General features: G+C 42.5%; 1 protein-coding gene across 1 annotated transcript; it reads left to right on the top strand.

The window, feature by feature from the left end:
- The first annotated feature begins 1,092 nt into the window (after positions 1–1,092).
- On the top strand, positions 1,093–17,259 carry LOC142377454 (rho-related GTP-binding protein RhoA-D-like). The gene is made up of 5 exons (XM_075461566.1): positions 1,093–1,256; positions 8,544–8,701; positions 11,561–11,681; positions 12,081–12,211; positions 14,468–17,259. Exons 2-5 carry the CDS (start codon positions 8,546–8,548, stop codon positions 14,639–14,641), a joined length of 582 nt encoding a protein of 193 aa, XP_075317681.1. The 5' UTR covers positions 1,093–1,256; positions 8,544–8,545; the 3' UTR covers positions 14,642–17,259.
- The last annotated feature ends 31 nt before the right edge of the window (positions 17,260–17,290 follow it).

The raw sequence follows: 17,290 nt of genomic DNA, 5'->3' as shown, positions 1-17,290 counted from the left end.
TAGGTTGAATAAATCAGTCAATAAGAGAAGGGTGGCGGGGTGTTTTTTCAGAAAGGCCACACTGCTGAGATCCACACCCATCCCTCCTGTTGCACGAGTGTCCTGTACTACGGATGATGTCATCCCTGACCGGGGAGGGAGGGGAACCTGGCTGACTCCAGCAGCGCCTGCAGAGTTCGCGTCAAGTTAAAAGGCTGCAACCATAAAAATACCGGAAATACGGGCTTCGGCTTCAAAACAAAATGTTTAGCTTGTGCCACTTTTAAAAAATAACAACATAATAATTAATGACACGGTGGCCAACGAAGGCTGCAGCAACATGTTGTAATGTTCCAGGCCAGCACACCAAAAATATTTCATTCCAATTTGTTTGGACTACCAACAAGGTGCAATCACCTAGCCTAGCAAGCCAGACCAGTACAGCAAAAAGCTGAGCGGAGTAAATTCATTTTGCGGCCGCTAGGGGCGTCTAGATTTCTAGGCTAGCAATCACTAACCTGACTCCCGCCCTCTGGTATTCGCAAGGGAACGCCCCCGCGTGTAGTTGGTGAACGCAGCCAGATGACGTGAGTCAGGTTAAGCAATCACCCCCAGTGTCATGAAACATCATGTAACATGAGAAGTTGCTCAATTGATAAAGAACAAACATTTCGGCATCTACATAACAACAATTTAAGATTTGTATTGCTTCAGACAACATGTGAGGACATGTTAATGTCATCCAGTGCACATTTAGTGGAGATGTTTCATCACGGTTAGGTCATTTGGTTTCTCCAGCTGTCAAAAAATGCAGATGTTTTTTTGGTAGATTTTTTATCAACAAAAATTGACTCTAAAATTGAAATACAGGTAAATTATTATTATTATTTTTTACAAGAAGATGACGTTACATTTTAAATATATGTAAAAAAAAAAAAATACCGCTACGCTGGTGTTTTCCCCACTTTTTTAAACGTAGTTACAGTCAGAGTAAAGTTATTACACTACTCTGGTTACAGTCCATAACGCGCTTCTCTTTTATTTTGAAAGCCCGAGCCGGAAGTGCCGGCCTGTTAGCTTAGCTTCTCGCTGGTGCTGGTGGGAGGTTCTCTGCTCGCCTCCGTTTCTCGGCACTCGCTGTGTAAAATTAGCGAACACTGCAGCAAGAAGTCTGTGTATGTGCGTCTGTGTGTGTGTCACGACCGAGAAAAATCCAGAGAAAAGGGGCGAGCGGGGAAATTTATATTTCTAAAAACCTCTCATCCGGCTCGTGGCAGGTAACTATGAGACGGAGGCTGTGGTTCGAATAACTGCTCCTATTTGACACTGTCTAATTATAGCTCACTTACTTGGGTGAAAGAACAAGGTGGTGGCTTGTCCTCCTGCCTTTTTCCCTGCTTAGGTTATAGTTTAATCCTTGTTGTGGTGCTGATTCGTAACGAAGTATTGTGGCTGGGTTTAAGTACAACTGTTGATAGCTTCATTGTCGCTTGTTTAAAAGTGACGGCAGCGGATCAGATCCTGTCAGTGTGAACAGTCTGTCCAAGTGCAACGACCTCAATAACAGACTTCTCATGGCAAAGGTCCAAATCTCCTAATGAGCCTCTTTTTTTTCTTTTTCTTCTTCCTGGGAACATTTAATTGACTTATTCAGGCTTTCTTTTCAAACTTGAAGTGTCATTATTTTCTAACACAACGAAATGATTTAAAAATTATGCTCCGAAGTTTGTTAATCTTTTGCAAAAACCTACCAGTTTCTCGAAATATGTACGTATAAGTCGATTAATCGAACTGCATGTTGTAGTTGAACGACAATAGCATTTGTAATCATTGTCACGAAGCAAAATTCACTTCTTGTCTTGGTCTGATGGATTAGTTTTCCTTTTTATACCATTATAAATGTGTTATCTACATTTTCATTGAGACATGCAAGAAATGCAACGCAGGAGAATTAAACTGCACAGTCATTTTACAGATCAGTCAATCCATTTGATGAATAAAAGTGACACAATTGCCGGTGAAATCGTTACTTATCTTTAATGTGCTCCCTTAATGTCCAACATTAATTTCTGATGCAACCAAAAAGCTTCTCCGTTACAGTTATTATTATTAGCAATTAGCAATTATTAAATGTGTGTGTGTTTTCCATCTGTTCAGTTTGTGCATCCTAAAGTGAAGTTGTGGAACATTTGCATCTGTTGTGAGAATAAACTTACATTTAGAGATACATAAATATATTGATTTCTTTGTTTTGGACTGATTGTCACACAGAGCAGTTAAGGGGAACAGTGATGGACATTTTTCTCTGTTTTCTAAAACCGCAGACCAAACAGTCAATAAAGGACCTGAGAAAATATCTTGGCGGTTATTCAATAAGGACAATAATCTTTAATTGGAGCCAATCAGTGTCCAGGGCCAGAAAACCTGGCTGGATCCTCTTAACTGGCCGGCCGTCTCTGTTAGTCGGCACAGGACCTGGGTTTTTGTAGTGAAGTGAGACATGAGGTGTTTGTCTCTCTCTCAAAGCCCTGCAGTGTGTCTTTGTGCCTGCTCATCCTGCTCCGGATACCACTGGCCGACTTAATGCCCTTGTCCTGTCCTACTTCCTTTCAGCAGGCTTCAAGAGAAGTGCCTTCCCTTTGAGTGTTTTTAAAAAATCTTGAAGCTGAGTGGCTTGTGAGTCATTAATCTGAAAGTGGTCGGTGGCTGTTGTCATCTCAGTCATCGTGTTGAGGATGCTGACTTTTTGGGGAAAATGTGTTTGTTGCTGAGAGTTGGATGGGGGAAAAAAACGGGGGAGACTCAAGCCTGTGTGGTAATTATGATGCTGTATGCAGACAGTTGCGATAGTTTCACAGAAAGATCGTAAACAGGGGGAACCAGCTAGCCTGGCTCTGCTTGAAGATAACAATCCGCCTGCCAACACCTGCGAAGCTCAGTACATTTGTTTGAACCGGATATAGATCAAAGTGTATATATGACATATGCAGCAGCTTCCCTGAGCTCGTCATTGTTTAGAAAATGCCTTAAAAAAATCATATTTAATCTACAAATAACCTTTAATATTCTATTCATGATTAATTGTCTGCAAGCGGCCTTGATAAAGTTAATATTTGATTTGATGTCTCGAGCTGACTGTTGAAACATTTGATCATTTCCATGAGCGTACCAGTATTCACGACTACTGTCGGTGACGGTAAAGAGCTGGCATGTTTGCAACAAGCTGACCTGATTTCTCGTGTACGTTCCTGCTGTTGTGTAAGACACTCTCATTTCAGTTTTGTGCACTTGAGTCATGAGCAGAAACCCCAGGAATCTCTTCCTCTAATCCAGAAATATCTGATCAAAGTCAGGCAGAAGTTTCTCTGCGAGATAAGTTCTACAGTCACCAGATATGTCTGAGCCTACAAGTGATCCGTTCTCTGCTGCGGCCTGTCAGATTTAGTCAGATAAGACGTTTCTGAGCTCGATTGAAGGTAGCTTAGATGGCTTGTGTCATGGATGGTCTGCTCTGTCTCTGCCACAGCCTCTGTATTTTTATGAACTTTGGCCCATTTCTCAGACTGACCAGCTGAGGGGGCGGCTAATTCGTCAGTGCTTTCAAATCCAAATGTTTCCCTCTTCTAAAAACAGTAATAGACCTTTAGCTGGTGGAAAACCTCGAGCTGGTTGGTTGCAGCAACACAACTGCTGAGATTCCTGCTGTACATTTGGAATCTTTTTTTATTCTGTATATTTGTGTTGATTCAGTGTAGAATCTCAGAGTGAACGTTTCAGGTCAAAATCCACCTGCATTTTAGCCTATTTCTATGTTGGCTTTAATAGTAGCACAACAAGAAACCTTCTGAGTGTTGTTATTAGCTGACCTATAACTCTGAGCTTTCTGAGGACGGTGCAGTTTATCAAAGACATAGGTGCAGTCCTGGAAAGCCTGTTAAACCAGCTAAATAAATCCTACTTGAACTCATTTCCTGTCATATGTTTGCAGGATAGCAGAACAACAAAGTCAGCGTCTCAGGAACAACAGGCCTGACATTAGCTGAATGTTTGTCTTTGCTTAACATAGTTGTTGATATTGAACTCACATGAGGACTGAAAGGCAGCTCACCTCGCTGGTCGGGGTCACGGTCTGCTGTGCTAACGCTGCTCAGCTTGTTGCATAACTCCTGGTGGCCCCTAAGCCTCAGGAAGCCTTAGAAAAGGGGAGATGGATGTGGTGTGTTAATTAACCCGGGACACTGCTCAAATAGTTGGAGGAACTAATGGTGCTTTGCCTTTCTTTACATTTCAGTGTTATGTTTGGATCAGGTTTTATGCAGGCTTCACTGAGAGCTTGCACATTATTTTCTGCCCAGTTAGTTTTCACTAACTGATACTTTCTTCATAACTGATGCATTATGTAAGTTGTTCCTTTTTTTTAAAAGATTATTCCAACACAAAACAATAACAACAACAACAAAAAAAATATATGTTTCTTGTATCCCTATTGGGACGTCTGTGGGTGGGTTGCACCTGGACTTTACTGTGGATCTTTGGTGGCTGAGAGGGGGACCAAACTTTATGTTGCATCCACTGGATGCTTGAATGTTGGAGCCAGGCCATCACCTTGGGCTCTTTGTGATTTCCTGTAAAGCCATTCTTTAGCAGTTCTTCCACTGTGTCCTGTTGGAGCCCCCCGCCATCAGTAACACATTTCCGAGGGTGGGCAGCATGCTCGTTATTTGACAATATGTGTGACAACCTTTGGACCTATTGATGGCAGACATTAAAAATCTCCACGGATGAGCATAATCCCAACTGGTTAGATGCAACTATTGGAGTCATGACTAATTCTTTTATGACATTAGAAATAAAGTTTGCAGTGCAGAGAGTTGCTTTTGCATGTGTTTCAGTTAAAGGCCTCTACTTTTGCATCACTTCTCCACCACCTGACTTAGTCATAAAGCAGAATAGTGACAGAATGTTCTTGCTTTGTCACCAGTAGAGCTGGTTCTCAGTGGGTCTAAGCATTTAAGGACATGTTTCTGAGCTTAGGTCTGTGCACCACCAGATAAATCTTTGTTGCGATGCACAGTCAGAATCACAGGTAAATGAAAATATCTGCACCCCGAGCTGATTTCTGTTTATTTAGAGTCGTCAAAGTTCAGCCAGCCGATACTAGATAGATAAGTGCTGTTTCCTCACTTGTTTTGATTGAATAAGGGAGAGATCGGGTTTCAATCCGCCTGCGGAAGAGAGGGATGAAATTCTTTCCTTCCATTTCCAGAAACCGGGGTCTTTTGCGGGGTCCATTCGATCCTTCTTGACCACAGGAACTGGGAACTACCACAGAAACTAAACCGAGTTTCCGATTTGTTTATTTGTTTAATTTTGCCTTTCTATTTCAGTCATTTCATGTTTCATTTTCACCATAAAATCTTTTGACTTGAACTAGTGTCGCAGGAACAGTTGTGCAGCCTTCTGCCTGCTTAGATCAGCTGAGGAGACTGAGTGGATTAGCAAAGGGAACGGTGATCTTGACAAAAAAGCAGTGAATTGGGACACATTGTTTCACAGCGGTTACATTGTCCGGCTAAAAAAAAAAAAAAACAGATTTTGAGTTGATACAACTGGAGCGCATTCCTGACTGCTCTGTGTAGACTGCTGTGACACCGATACCCCAGTAATTAGACGTGTTTCCCACTTCAGTTGATATACCGTAACATCTGTTTCTACTGACAACAACCTGAACATCCACTTAAGCTCTTTCTGCCATTAGTATCCATTAGTGCCTAAATTTAGGGCATTAGTCACAGGTAGCCTGAGCATCCAGCACAGATTGTGACTATGTATGGGACATTTTCATGCACGATTTCCCTTTGCCAATATGTCAAGATGTTCCTTCTTAGGCCCCAAATATCACTGCCACCAAGGAAAGACTCACTGAACAGGTCAAACCGAACAGCTGTGTTAGTGTGCATGTATGTGTGAGTAAGCAGGAGGGTGTGCACACATGTATTTCACTGCCTCTGGCTGCTCACTGTTTGAGCTCTGCTGATGTCTCTCCAAACAGATCTATAGCCAAAAAACTCCTCCCAGACTCCACAGAACAGGAAGTGGGTTGTTTTGTTTCACAGGGTGAGCCTCTGCAGCCCCGAGCTGCTGTCCCCTTCTTGTTTGGCTTTGAACCCATCATCTTCTGTATCTCCGGTCCATTTGTCTCTGGAAAGTAAAGGAGGGAATGTCTTTTGTTGATTAACATGCAGATGAAGTGGATGCAGTAATTGTTACTTGCTTACTTGCCCTCCATGAGATGAGGAACCGATGTGTTCAATCAAGCAAACAACCAAAGATTCCCGTGTAGCTGCTGGCTAAGTCAAAGAGATAGAAGTTTCTTTTTGTTCCATTTCTGTATATATTTCTTTTGATATCTACTTTAACAGCAGTGAGTATAAATGTACGTATTTGTTAGCCTTTAAGTTGTTCATTTCTATTAGTTTTGACAAGCCTGAGTTGTATTTAAAAAATAAACAATACCAGTTGTCTCCATATGAATTACATCTTTTCTAAGTAAAAAAAAATCCAAATTTCCTGATTAGGTTTAAAATTCTCATCGTTCTGACTCTACGAAGCAAACTCCCGCTGTTGATAGTTCACCTGAATTAAGCATTAATGTAATAATAATACAACCCTAAATGAACAGATGCCATTATTTATTTATCAAAAACCAAAATGCAGGAAACACCTGTTAACTCTATGTTGAATAAATTACGCTTAATAATCTATTTATCTGGTAAGTTATGGTACCAAGAGCTTGACTGATAGTCTTGGTCCGTGTTTAATTTTTCTTATTGATTAATGGCTGAATGCTTCTTATATATTTAAAAACAGAAGTACCCTTGTTGCTGAGCAGCGATTAATAGTGGGCAGACGCAGCTCAAAGTTCTGCCTGCGGCACTGGAAGATGAATTTCTCCTGATAAGTGGCTGCCCTCATGAAGAGAATTGCTGTCAAGACTGTCTGGCAGAAAGTGGATGAGGTGAGGAGCCAAACGACTATATGCACAGCTGCTCCCAGGCAGCAAGGCTCCAGCTCATCCATCAGTTGCTCTGCTAACGCATCCCCAAGCAGCCTGCACGCACACCAGCTAAAGCAGTCCTCGGCTCTCAGGATATTGCACATATTTATTTACACAAACCCTTAATCTGTATTTTTAACCAAAAAAAAACTGGTCAAATGAAAGGATTTTCAACGTGTTCACCGGCCAACTTCATCGTATATAGAAAATGTGAACAAATCTAGATTTGATGTCAGCAGCAAACTTGAAGAAAAAGCTTGGAGAGAGGCTAAGAAAGACAGAGAAGTTTATAGATAACACCGCTCTGTAGGATTGTTCAATCAGCAGATTAACTGGTGACAGGTGATCGGGATTGGTTATAAAAGGAGCTCCCACCAAAGACAAAGGCGGGTTGTGGCTCAGCACTATGTGCCAGACTCCAGACCTCCTTTTGCACGGCGTACAGTGCAGCAGCGTGTGGTCGGAAGCACATTGTGTGCGGTTGACTGGCCTGCCCGCATTCCAGATCGGTCTCCTATTGACGATGTGTTTCAAATCAGTAAGAGGAGAGTCAGACAGAGACAGTTCATCAGCTAACGTCTCGTATTCAGTCAGAATGGACACGGATTCCTCTCGTAAAACTGCAACAGTTGGTATCCTCGGTTCCCAACCGATTAAAAACCGTAGCACAGTGGTAAATAGATGACACACTAAAGATGATTTCCTGTTGCATTTTGTGCACAAGAAACTAAGTATAAAGTTTGCTGATATGTGTTACAGTTTTGGTGGGAAAAACAATGGGTGGTGTTGTTTCTGTAGGACAGCTTCCACACGTGCACATGAGTTGCTAAATGCCGTGTAAGCGGTTACAACCCAGCATGACACAATGTTGTCTTTGCAGGTTTGGCTCGAGCTCCTTTAATAAAAACACGTTTTGAGATAATTACGGTGTTGTCTGTTATCAAAATATTGCTGAAAGAAACCGAAGGAGCATCTGGAGGGATCAAAGGCAAAGTAGTGTTTTGTGTGCTTCGGTACGCTCCGTGTTCCACGTACTTCACCAGCTGCTCTAATTTCCTGTACACTTTCCTCCTCCTCACATGTTGAAGGGGGGAACAAACAGGGCGGCGGAGGAGCCTCATGGCACATTCTTTCATGTCCTAGCTTGTCTCAACACCCCTGCTCTGTTTTTCATCCTACTCACTCCTTTCTCATCCTCCCTCCTTCATGTTGTTTTGCAGTCTAGATTTGGGACACGACGTACAGATCAGACGGCCTTCATTTAGGCGTAGTGTGATGTCAGAGCGGTTATCTTGGAGCTACAGGACAAAAAATGTTTTCATGGCATTGCATTCCTCGGTCATCTTGCGAACTGCATTTGTCTGTACAAATATTTTAAATCCGCAAGTGGATGACAGTGTGAGACATTGTTTGGCTGCAGCAGACAAATGCAGCCTCGCCTAAAAGCCATGAAGTTTCCTTTGCTCTGTATTAACTCTCTAAGAGTCTCTTGTTCTTCTCCCAACAGAAATGGCAGCCATTCGGAAGAAACTGGTGATAGTTGGGGATGGAGCTTGCGGGAAAACATGTCTTCTCATCGTTTTCAGTAAGGACCAGTTTCCTGAGGTCTACGTCCCGACAGTGTTTGAGAACTACATTGCTGATATCGAGGTTGATGGAAAACAGGTTTGTACGATTGACATTAAAGTAAGCAGTGCAGAAGTCCTGTTATCGTGTACACAAAAGGTTTCCCAGTGCATTTTCCAGTTGAAAAAAGCCAGCTGTGCTCACGTGTTCCAGACAGCAAGAGAAATACCTTTTCCCCTCTTTTTTGTAGTTGACAGTTTAGCCTTCACATTTATACCACGTGCCCTAAAACTTGGAGCCTGTGAGAACAAAACAAGTGCAACAAAAATAGCCACTTATCAGGCAATGATGTGGAAGATTTAGTCCAAAGTGGGGATCATACCCTTAGTGTCCAGGACATACAGTTTGCCTCAGTCCTGGTGGCCGAGAGTCGATGTGCTGCAGGAGCTAGCATGTTAAAAGACACGTTAAAGTGAATCTAACATGTCTCTGTTAGAAAAACAAAACAAGTTCACACCAGTTGATGTTCCATGCAGATGACGGGCAACAGAAAGGATTATTTTTTTTGTTTTGGGTCGGCTTTATACGTATAATGTGGAAAAATGCAAGATCAGATTTGTTTTTCCTTTCAGTGCTACAAGAGATTAAGCTTTCAGGATTATGACTGACCAATGTATTTTGTGACGGAGAAGCCAAGGAGCTCATCTGTCTCTCAAAGCAACCCCACCCTTATTTACGCGCCTTGCAGCTTGAGCCTGTGTTGCATATTGAGACGTTGCCTCCGTTTACTATCTATGTTGCCTGGTTAGATTTAGTTTTGTCAAATCTGGCAGAGATTGGATGGAAAGAAATGGAGAAAGGAAAATCACATCATATTTATTAACTCAAATAAATTATTTTGTGGTGTTTGTTTTATGGAATCATGCGTAGTGGGTTTTATGAGCCACTATCTTGATAACAAAGGTATTTAATAAACTTTTTTTGGGCAGTTATGTTCAGTATTTAGTCAAGAAGAGAGCAAATGGAGCGAGATGTGATTTTAGAGGTTGATCCAACAGTTCCAGCGTAGAAACACTGTCGTAAAGTTACAATTTTAGGGTCTGTGCAGACAAAGACGCACTCGAAGCAAGCGGGAATTCAATTTGGCATCCAAACAATCCAACGTGTTGCATCAACCTCACTTTATAGTTGTCACTACTACTGTTCTCAGGACTCTGGAATGTAGAGACCAAAAACATTTCCAGCTGGAAACTTGTTTATTCCGGCTGTAAGGTTCAACATTTTAACATGGGGTCTATGAACCAGATCCAGGGGGTCATTCCAGGGACTGTTTTGGCAATTTTGGGTCATTAAAGATTAAAGAACAGTTATTAATGCAGGTTGTGAGTTACCCAGACATGTACTGCTTGTGTAATTACAGTTGTTAAGCAGTGATTGGACGGTTTGTATTTGGAGGGGCGGATTTAGCTTCTAGTGGGATGGAGACTTATGAAACAAAGTGTTTCTTTTTTTTGGTCCGTTCTCCTACTCCATGGCGTATGTGACGTCTTGAATCTTGAGTCATAAGGCGCTGGTCGGAGAGGGTTGAGTCTCGGCTGCAGATGGCTTGTTATGTCGAAGGGTTTTGTTCGCTTGATCTGACCACCGCTGCAGGATCACAACTTGGCAAAACAGGAAATGACTCTACTTCCTGGCTTCCTGTTCAGACAGGGAACAGGGATGTCTCCTGGCAATCCCCCTCCCTCCCTCCCTCAGGACCCTCCTCCTGCTGCAGCATGATAAGTCTCTCATTTCCTGTCTTTCTTGTCCCGGCTGCACTTAGATGGAAGGAGGCAGGAAGGGGTTAACTGCTGTGGTTTGGATATGGAATATAAAGTTCATAATGGACATCTCTCTGGAGGATGGCTGCTCTATAAGAATCAGTCCCCTCCCACACCCCTGAGGCGGAAAACATTTTCTTTCTCACACCTTCAGTGGACTGGGCAGATTCTATAAATGGATGTTTTTTTTCCCTTTTTCTTTTACTCCCCAAAGTCTGCAGCTTACAGCAAGTCCAGTGGGAACATGATGATCTGGTTGCTCATGCAATCTCAACAGTCTTCAGCCACCTCCCACCCTCTGCCTCTGCAAAGCTCTATTTTGGGTCTGTTGACTGATTCCTGTGCCCTCCGTGGGCATACCAGAAATTGCCCTCATTATGTCAAGTTCCAGTTTTAAAACTTTGCGAAAGTTTTCTTTCCCTGAAACCATCGAGTCAGCTAATAAGCAGACTCAATTCAAGACAGGCTGTTAATGGCTCTTCAGGGACAGAAGGTATCTGATTTGATGCTCACTAATCTCCCACTTCCCCTAATTGAATTAATCAGCTGTGTGATGGGATGAAGCCAGTCCTCATGTTCTGTAACACTGACAACACAACAGACTTATGAAGCTCTGTTGGGGGTCACAGTTGCTATGGTGATGATAAGAAAACGTCTGTGAACTCAACTGAACAAGGAATGCGTTTTGGTTAGAACAAACGCATCACAAGTTATGATGGAGATGCAAGGCACCAGTGGCAAGAGGGGGGAAGAGTTCCGAGTCAAGTCACGTCAACATAGTTTGCTTCCTCGTATTTAAGGCATTGGCCTTTGGGAAATTTACTCAGACAGTCCACATGCGTCAGGGTTCATGCGTCATCATCCAAAGTCATGACATTCTCAGTACATGAGAAAAGAAACCTGATAACTTTTGAAGTGACAGTGTTGCTGTCTCATCTGGATCAGCGGGCAACGCTTTGTAAACTCTTAGTAGACAGATTGGAATGAGTTTTGTTTTTCCCTCGAAATGGATCCATATCAATCACTTCTGAGAAATCCAAGCAGACGAAAGAATCATGGTTACAATAACGAGTAAAACTCGAGTGGTTTTGATTCCTGGTTATATGAGCTGCTTCTGTGATGTTTCCTGACTCACCAGGTGGAGCTGGCATTGTGGGACACTGCAGGCCAGGAGGACTATGACAGGCTGAGGCCTCTCTCGTACCCCGACACAGATGTCATCCTCATGTGCTTCTCCATTGACAGCCCAGACAGCTTGGGTGAGCAGCTCTGTCAAAACATTTTCTTTGTATGCAATTCATTTACATATGGCAGTCTGAGTTGGTAAAAGCCTTGCTGACATGGCAGCAGAACCGAAAGAAACAGTAATCCAATAGAACATTATTAAATACTTAGCTTATACTGTATAAAAGTCATATTTTGATAACATCTTAGTAGGCTGCTTGTTAAATGCTTTAATGGACTTGGTGGGAACCAGGACTCGTGCAGCTAAAAACATCTTTGCCCCAAGCAGTCTGCAGAGCAATCCATCATGAGAACTGTTCTGCACCATGACTCTGTACTGCTCGCCCTTTTTTATCGCCCCCTCCCCTCTTCCCTCCTCCTTCCTTTACTGCCTCCGGAGTCTTTCAGCTGACTTCTTTTCTCCTCCGGGGCAGAAAACATCCCTGAGAAGTGGACACCCGAGGTGAAACACTTCTGTCCCAATGTGCCCATCATCCTGGTGGGGAATAAGAAGGACCTGAGGAATGATGAGCACACACGGCGAGAGCTGGCCAAGATGAAGCAGGTATGAAGGGCCCTAAAACGGGTAGGAAGCTACTCATATATTAGGCTCTGAAGGCCTGAGGGTATGACTTATGTCTGACTTATTTATGGACATATTCATGACATTTTCTGATGTTTTAGTAAAGGTGAGGTAACATTGCATTTTTGTCCTGCTCTTGTTCCCAGTTAACTTGGTTAGGAACTGTCAGCTGATACAAGGACTGTGGTTAGAAATGTACACTTCATTGTTCTACTGGATTTAATCCCCATGTTTCCTACGTTACACCACCATTCCATGAACTCCATCACTCTGCTTGATAAATATTTTACTTTGTCCAATTTTTGATGGAAGACACTCTTAACTGTGGTGTCAAACAGTGAAATGTGATCAAGGAAGTTCACTTTGAGCCACTGATCCACGAGTGTAAACAGCAAAGCAGTAAGGCCGTTAGAATATGTCTCATCCTTGTTTCAGACACCTGAAACGGATGGATATGGAAGCTTGTTTTGAGACATGAGATGGATAACTTTAAGGTTAAAGGGATAACATTCAGACATCCAGACATTGGTCACTTTTGTGTAAATGTTCCTCTTGGATTCATCCAGAAATGCCTTTGGTCAGTACAGTTGTTATAAAGAAAGTTTTCCCTCTTTTAGTTTGAAGGTTTTATGTATTAAAAAAAAAAATAAAAATCATCTGATCCTTTAGCAGATCCTAAAATTAGGGAAATATCACATTTACTCATTTAGCAGACACTTTTATTTCAAAGCGATTTACAGGTGAGGAAACAACAATCATGGGAATAATCTTTTCCACTGTGGCCCGATGAACTTGAAATTGTTTGGAAATGACGCTGTAGCCCTGCTCAGATTGATGGGCAGCGACAACAAGATCATTGCTGATGTCTTTCCTCCTGGGCATTGAGTGAACACACACCTGAACCCTCCGGACCGGCAACCTGACATCTGCTTCTGCATTTTGGCTTAGTTTTTGTTTAATACGACACGTTGTAAAGTTTATTTGTCTCCGCACCGTCACACAAACGTTTCCTCAAAACAGCATTTTTTTTCGCCATAAAAAGTAATATAAAGCCAACAACTATGGTGCATTGTCTGAAAGTTGAAACTATTTTCATACATAATCAAACAGAGCAGAAGATTCAGCTACAGCATAAAAACTTTGTAGCGTAGTTTCTAAAAGGGTTATTATTGTAGCAGCTGATTATTGTAGGTAAAACCAATGAGGAGGAAAGTTTGTACAACGCTGTTATTTATTTATTGTCGTGATCAGTTGTTTTCCAAACAAACAGCTGTTCACATTAACCTACCTCTTCTGTGCGTTTGTCCAGTAAAGCTGTAGTGCACGTTTGTGCCGTGTTGAAAGGGAAACATACATGTGCAACTGGCTCTGACCCAGTCATAGCTCATTCAAATGCGACACTGACACGTTATTGGATTTATTTTGAACTATAAACCTCACTGTCTCCCCTATCGGTCACTAAAAGTTGCTGTGAAAGGCTTTCACTGACCTATTTGTTATGCCATAATGAGAGCAACAGGTTGGTTTACTCTGTCACAGAATGGCACAGCATGCGGCCCATTCTGTGCTCCTGGTCCAGTTCATAATGGGAACACGTTGACAAAGCTCTTCAGCTCTTTTCGACACCATCGTCAGCTTTTCTTTTCTGCAGAAATCAGGGAGGCTTTGACAAAGAGGAGCACTGAGCCATCGGTTCAGGTGTTTCAGATGTTACACATGGCTAAAAACAGACGTCCAAGACAGACAATCGTGCAGACAATGTCCAGGAGTTCGGCTGCATTGAACTCGGATCATCTTGTTTTGAGAAAAATGTTGTTGCAGGTGGAACTGGACTTTGCATTGGAGATTAGTATGTTTTATTGCCTAGTGAATGAAATGCCATTCAGTTCCTCTACAGTGAAGTTTTTTTGTTTGTTTCCGGTGTGACTAACAATCTAAATGGAGGACGTTCCATTTACTAAACCTTGTTTGACAAAGAACAACAGGAATTTATCTTGTTTGAGAAGCTGAAGCATGGGAATATTTGGCTCTTTTTGTTTGAAAATACGGGACATTTTGAGAAAGTATCAGACTTGGTGCTGGTTCTTTTCTGTTGATTTGCCAACTGTTTAACGGACTAATTGCTGCAGGGCTAATTAGACCCCAGAAAAGGAGAAGAAAAAAAAAAAGGCTTTTCTTAAAGTTTCTCTCTCCTGCTCATTATAAATCTTTCTAATACTTTCTGCTATAACCCTGCAGGAGCCAGTGAGGATAGAGGAAGGCAGAGACATGGCCGGCAGGATCAGTGCTTTTGGCTACTTGGAGTGCTCTGCCAAGACAAAGGATGGCGTGCGGGAGGTGTTCGAGATGGCCACTAGAGCGGCGCTGCAGGTCCGCAAGCACAGGAAGAGAAGCGGCTGCACGTTGCTGTGAGAAGTCCAGATCCAGATGCCACAAACTCAACTGACCAATAGAAGAAAAGCAAGAAACCGAAAAGAACTGACTTATTACCAAATAGATCTTTGTACTGTATCTTGCATTTCTCACAAACAGGCAGACAGATGAACGTAAACAAATCCAGTACAGGAAAAGGACTTGTCTACATTACAACCATGGTTAGGAAATGAAGTTTAAAGCTCTTTATTGATATGCTTTAGCGCCAAAATCTCTTTACACGTTTGTTTTCTCTTTTCAAAATTGTCTTTCTTCACACTTGTAGTGTAACAGGGCTGTGGTAGGTGCACATATATGTAAGCAATTTTGTTCTTTATGGGCTCGAGTGAGCAGCATCCTCCTTAGCTTCTGTAGTCTTCATGAGTAGGGTGTTGATTAAACAGTCGATCTCTGTTTATAACTGTAGCAGTTGTCGTTGCAAATGACCACAAGAGCTACTGTCTTTTTTTTAAAGTTTGTAAGCCACCGTCTACATATCTTTGTCAATCAGCCGGCATTTAAGCTGAGGACCTCTTCATTGTACTGTAGCTCATTTTACACAATGTTGTCATTGTGCGACCCGAGTAAAGCCATAACTAACGCTTTCAAAACAAAGTTGCTTGAGTCACTTTTGCAGGCAGGAAACATCACTTTTCCTTCTGCATTCTCCGTTTTCAGTCCAAGACAGCCAGCTGCTTCTGTAATGTTGTTAATGATCAACAAAGGAGTGAGTTTTCCATTCTGTACCCCTCGTAACTCTTGCTAATCTTTGCAGTGGACCTAGATGGTGAGGGGAAGTGACCAGTAGAGACATAAGCTAATAAGACTCAACTATGCACAATCGCTATCAGGACCAACAGGGAGATGACACAGCTGAAACAGAATTCACATGGAGGCTAAGGCCTGTTTGTTTATTGTGAGTCACCTCGTTCAGCTCTCCTGCTACTACTCAAGTGAGCCTGTCACACCCGCTGTTGGAGCTGGAATGTTTCACCGGTTCGCCCAGTCATGGAAATGATGTCTTCATAGCTTTGTTGCCCTTTTTCCAGCCGGACGACATTCTTTGCATGTCTGAGAGGAGCCGAGATGAGATTGAGCAGTTTGTTTTTCCCTGGTGCCTTCTCTGTTCTGGCGTGCCTTTGCTCGTTTCCTCCCAGACCAGGCTGACGAGGCTGCTGTGTGCCGACCTGATACTGGCTGACAAAGTAAAGGGTAAACTCCCAGACATATTTGACAAGGCTTGCTTCTTTGAATAGTTTGAAAAGTACCCAAGTGTCATTGGTCTGCTAAAAATACATGCAGGGGGCTGAACATTAGGATTTGCTGTTGGAATGCAGTCTCATCTTTGATGATTACGCCGATTCACGTCATGTAGTTTAGTATCAAGAATTACTCGTGGAAAAATTGATTAACTTGTAACACATTCCTTCAACTTGCTTGCAATACACCCGCCTGCAGCCATGAAGATCTGATGTTTTATGACTGCCAAAAGTTTGCACAACATTAAGGATTTTATGTCTGAAGGTAAATCACCAAGGGTTTTACTGTTAATTTGTAGTTATACGAACATTTTGAGACATTTCACACCGTCCACTAGTCCCAGTTATGGCTTACGTGTCCTTTCAGAATACTCTGTTGATCTGAAAATACAACAGCTTAATAAACAACCCTCTCAGCGCCCAGTGACCGGCCCTTTCTTGGGGGCATTCCTTCACTCTGCCTGTGTCGCTCATTCATGAACAGTACATGTTCCGCAGTTGCATAAAGGGTGGATTATGAAAGGTCTGTGGCGAAACAATACCTTTGATGTTGCATGCTACCTGCTTACGATGCCAGCAACCAAGCATACCAGCTGGTAAGGTCTGTATCTATTATACTTTAGTGTCGTATGTCTTGCAAACGTAATCCCTCTGCTGGCCGAGCACATGTTAAATGAGTGAGCAAGCGGAGAGGCTTCTAATTCTAGAGGAGTACCGTTTTACAGTCACGTCAGCTTGAGATGGCGGATGCTACATTTGAATTCTGGACTTGGCATCATTATGGACAACAAGCACACAATTAAGGGAAGGGTGAACACATATCAGAATGTGAGATTTTTTATCACTGCAAAACAGGCTCTGTTTTGAGTGTTTCATAGTTGTGGTCAGAGGTTTCAGAGCTCACTGCCAAGGAATCCTACGGAAGCAGAGGTCAGCGAGGATGGTCGAGGAACTGTCACAGCTGGAAACACAGCGCAACGATGAAAGCATTCCTGTCGAGCAACAGAGGACCCACTGGTAGACATATCCCTGAGAGCATGTGCCACACTGCTGTTCTTGTGTACGCAGATGATGTCCAGCCAAATCAAAACCTGTCCTTGCAATATTGATGCATGCCTGGGGAACCCACGGGTCTTTACTGTGCGCACATACACAAGCACTAACAAGCACACGCCTGTGGGAACAGCTTCTGCTCAGTGTCGTGGAACTTTTCTTTCTTTCTCTGGTAGTATTTGAAATGATAAAAGGATCCAGATTTATATAAAAGCTCCTTGTAATAACGCTTTGTAAACAGAACGTTGCTGTAGTGAATGTCGAATCTGAAGTGAACATCATTAATAAAATATTTTTTAAACAAGACATACTGGTTTTCCGATCAGTTCTTACGACA

The sequence above is a fragment of the Odontesthes bonariensis genome, chromosome 3, assembly GCF_027942865.1.
Source record: "Odontesthes bonariensis isolate fOdoBon6 chromosome 3, fOdoBon6.hap1, whole genome shotgun sequence".
Classification (NCBI taxonomy): Eukaryota; Metazoa; Chordata; class Actinopteri; order Atheriniformes; family Atherinopsidae; genus Odontesthes; species Odontesthes bonariensis.
Note: the sequence above shows the minus strand (reverse complement) of the source record. Positions and strands in the feature narration are given on the sequence as shown.

What these genes read in the sequence shown, in the direction of transcription:
- LOC142377454 (XM_075461566.1), top strand. Translation starts at nt 8,546, where the DNA reads ATGGCAGCCATTCGGAAGAAACTGGTGATAGTTGGGGATGGAGCTTGC. An exon ending in TGACAGCCCAGACAGCTTGG is followed by an intron (nt 11,682 to 12,080) that starts GTGAGCAGCTCT and finishes CCTCCGGGGCAG; the next exon opens with AAAACATCCCTGAGAAGTGG. An exon ending in AGCTGGCCAAGATGAAGCAG is followed by an intron (nt 12,212 to 14,467) that starts GTATGAAGGGCC and finishes ATAACCCTGCAG; the next exon opens with GAGCCAGTGAGGATAGAGGA.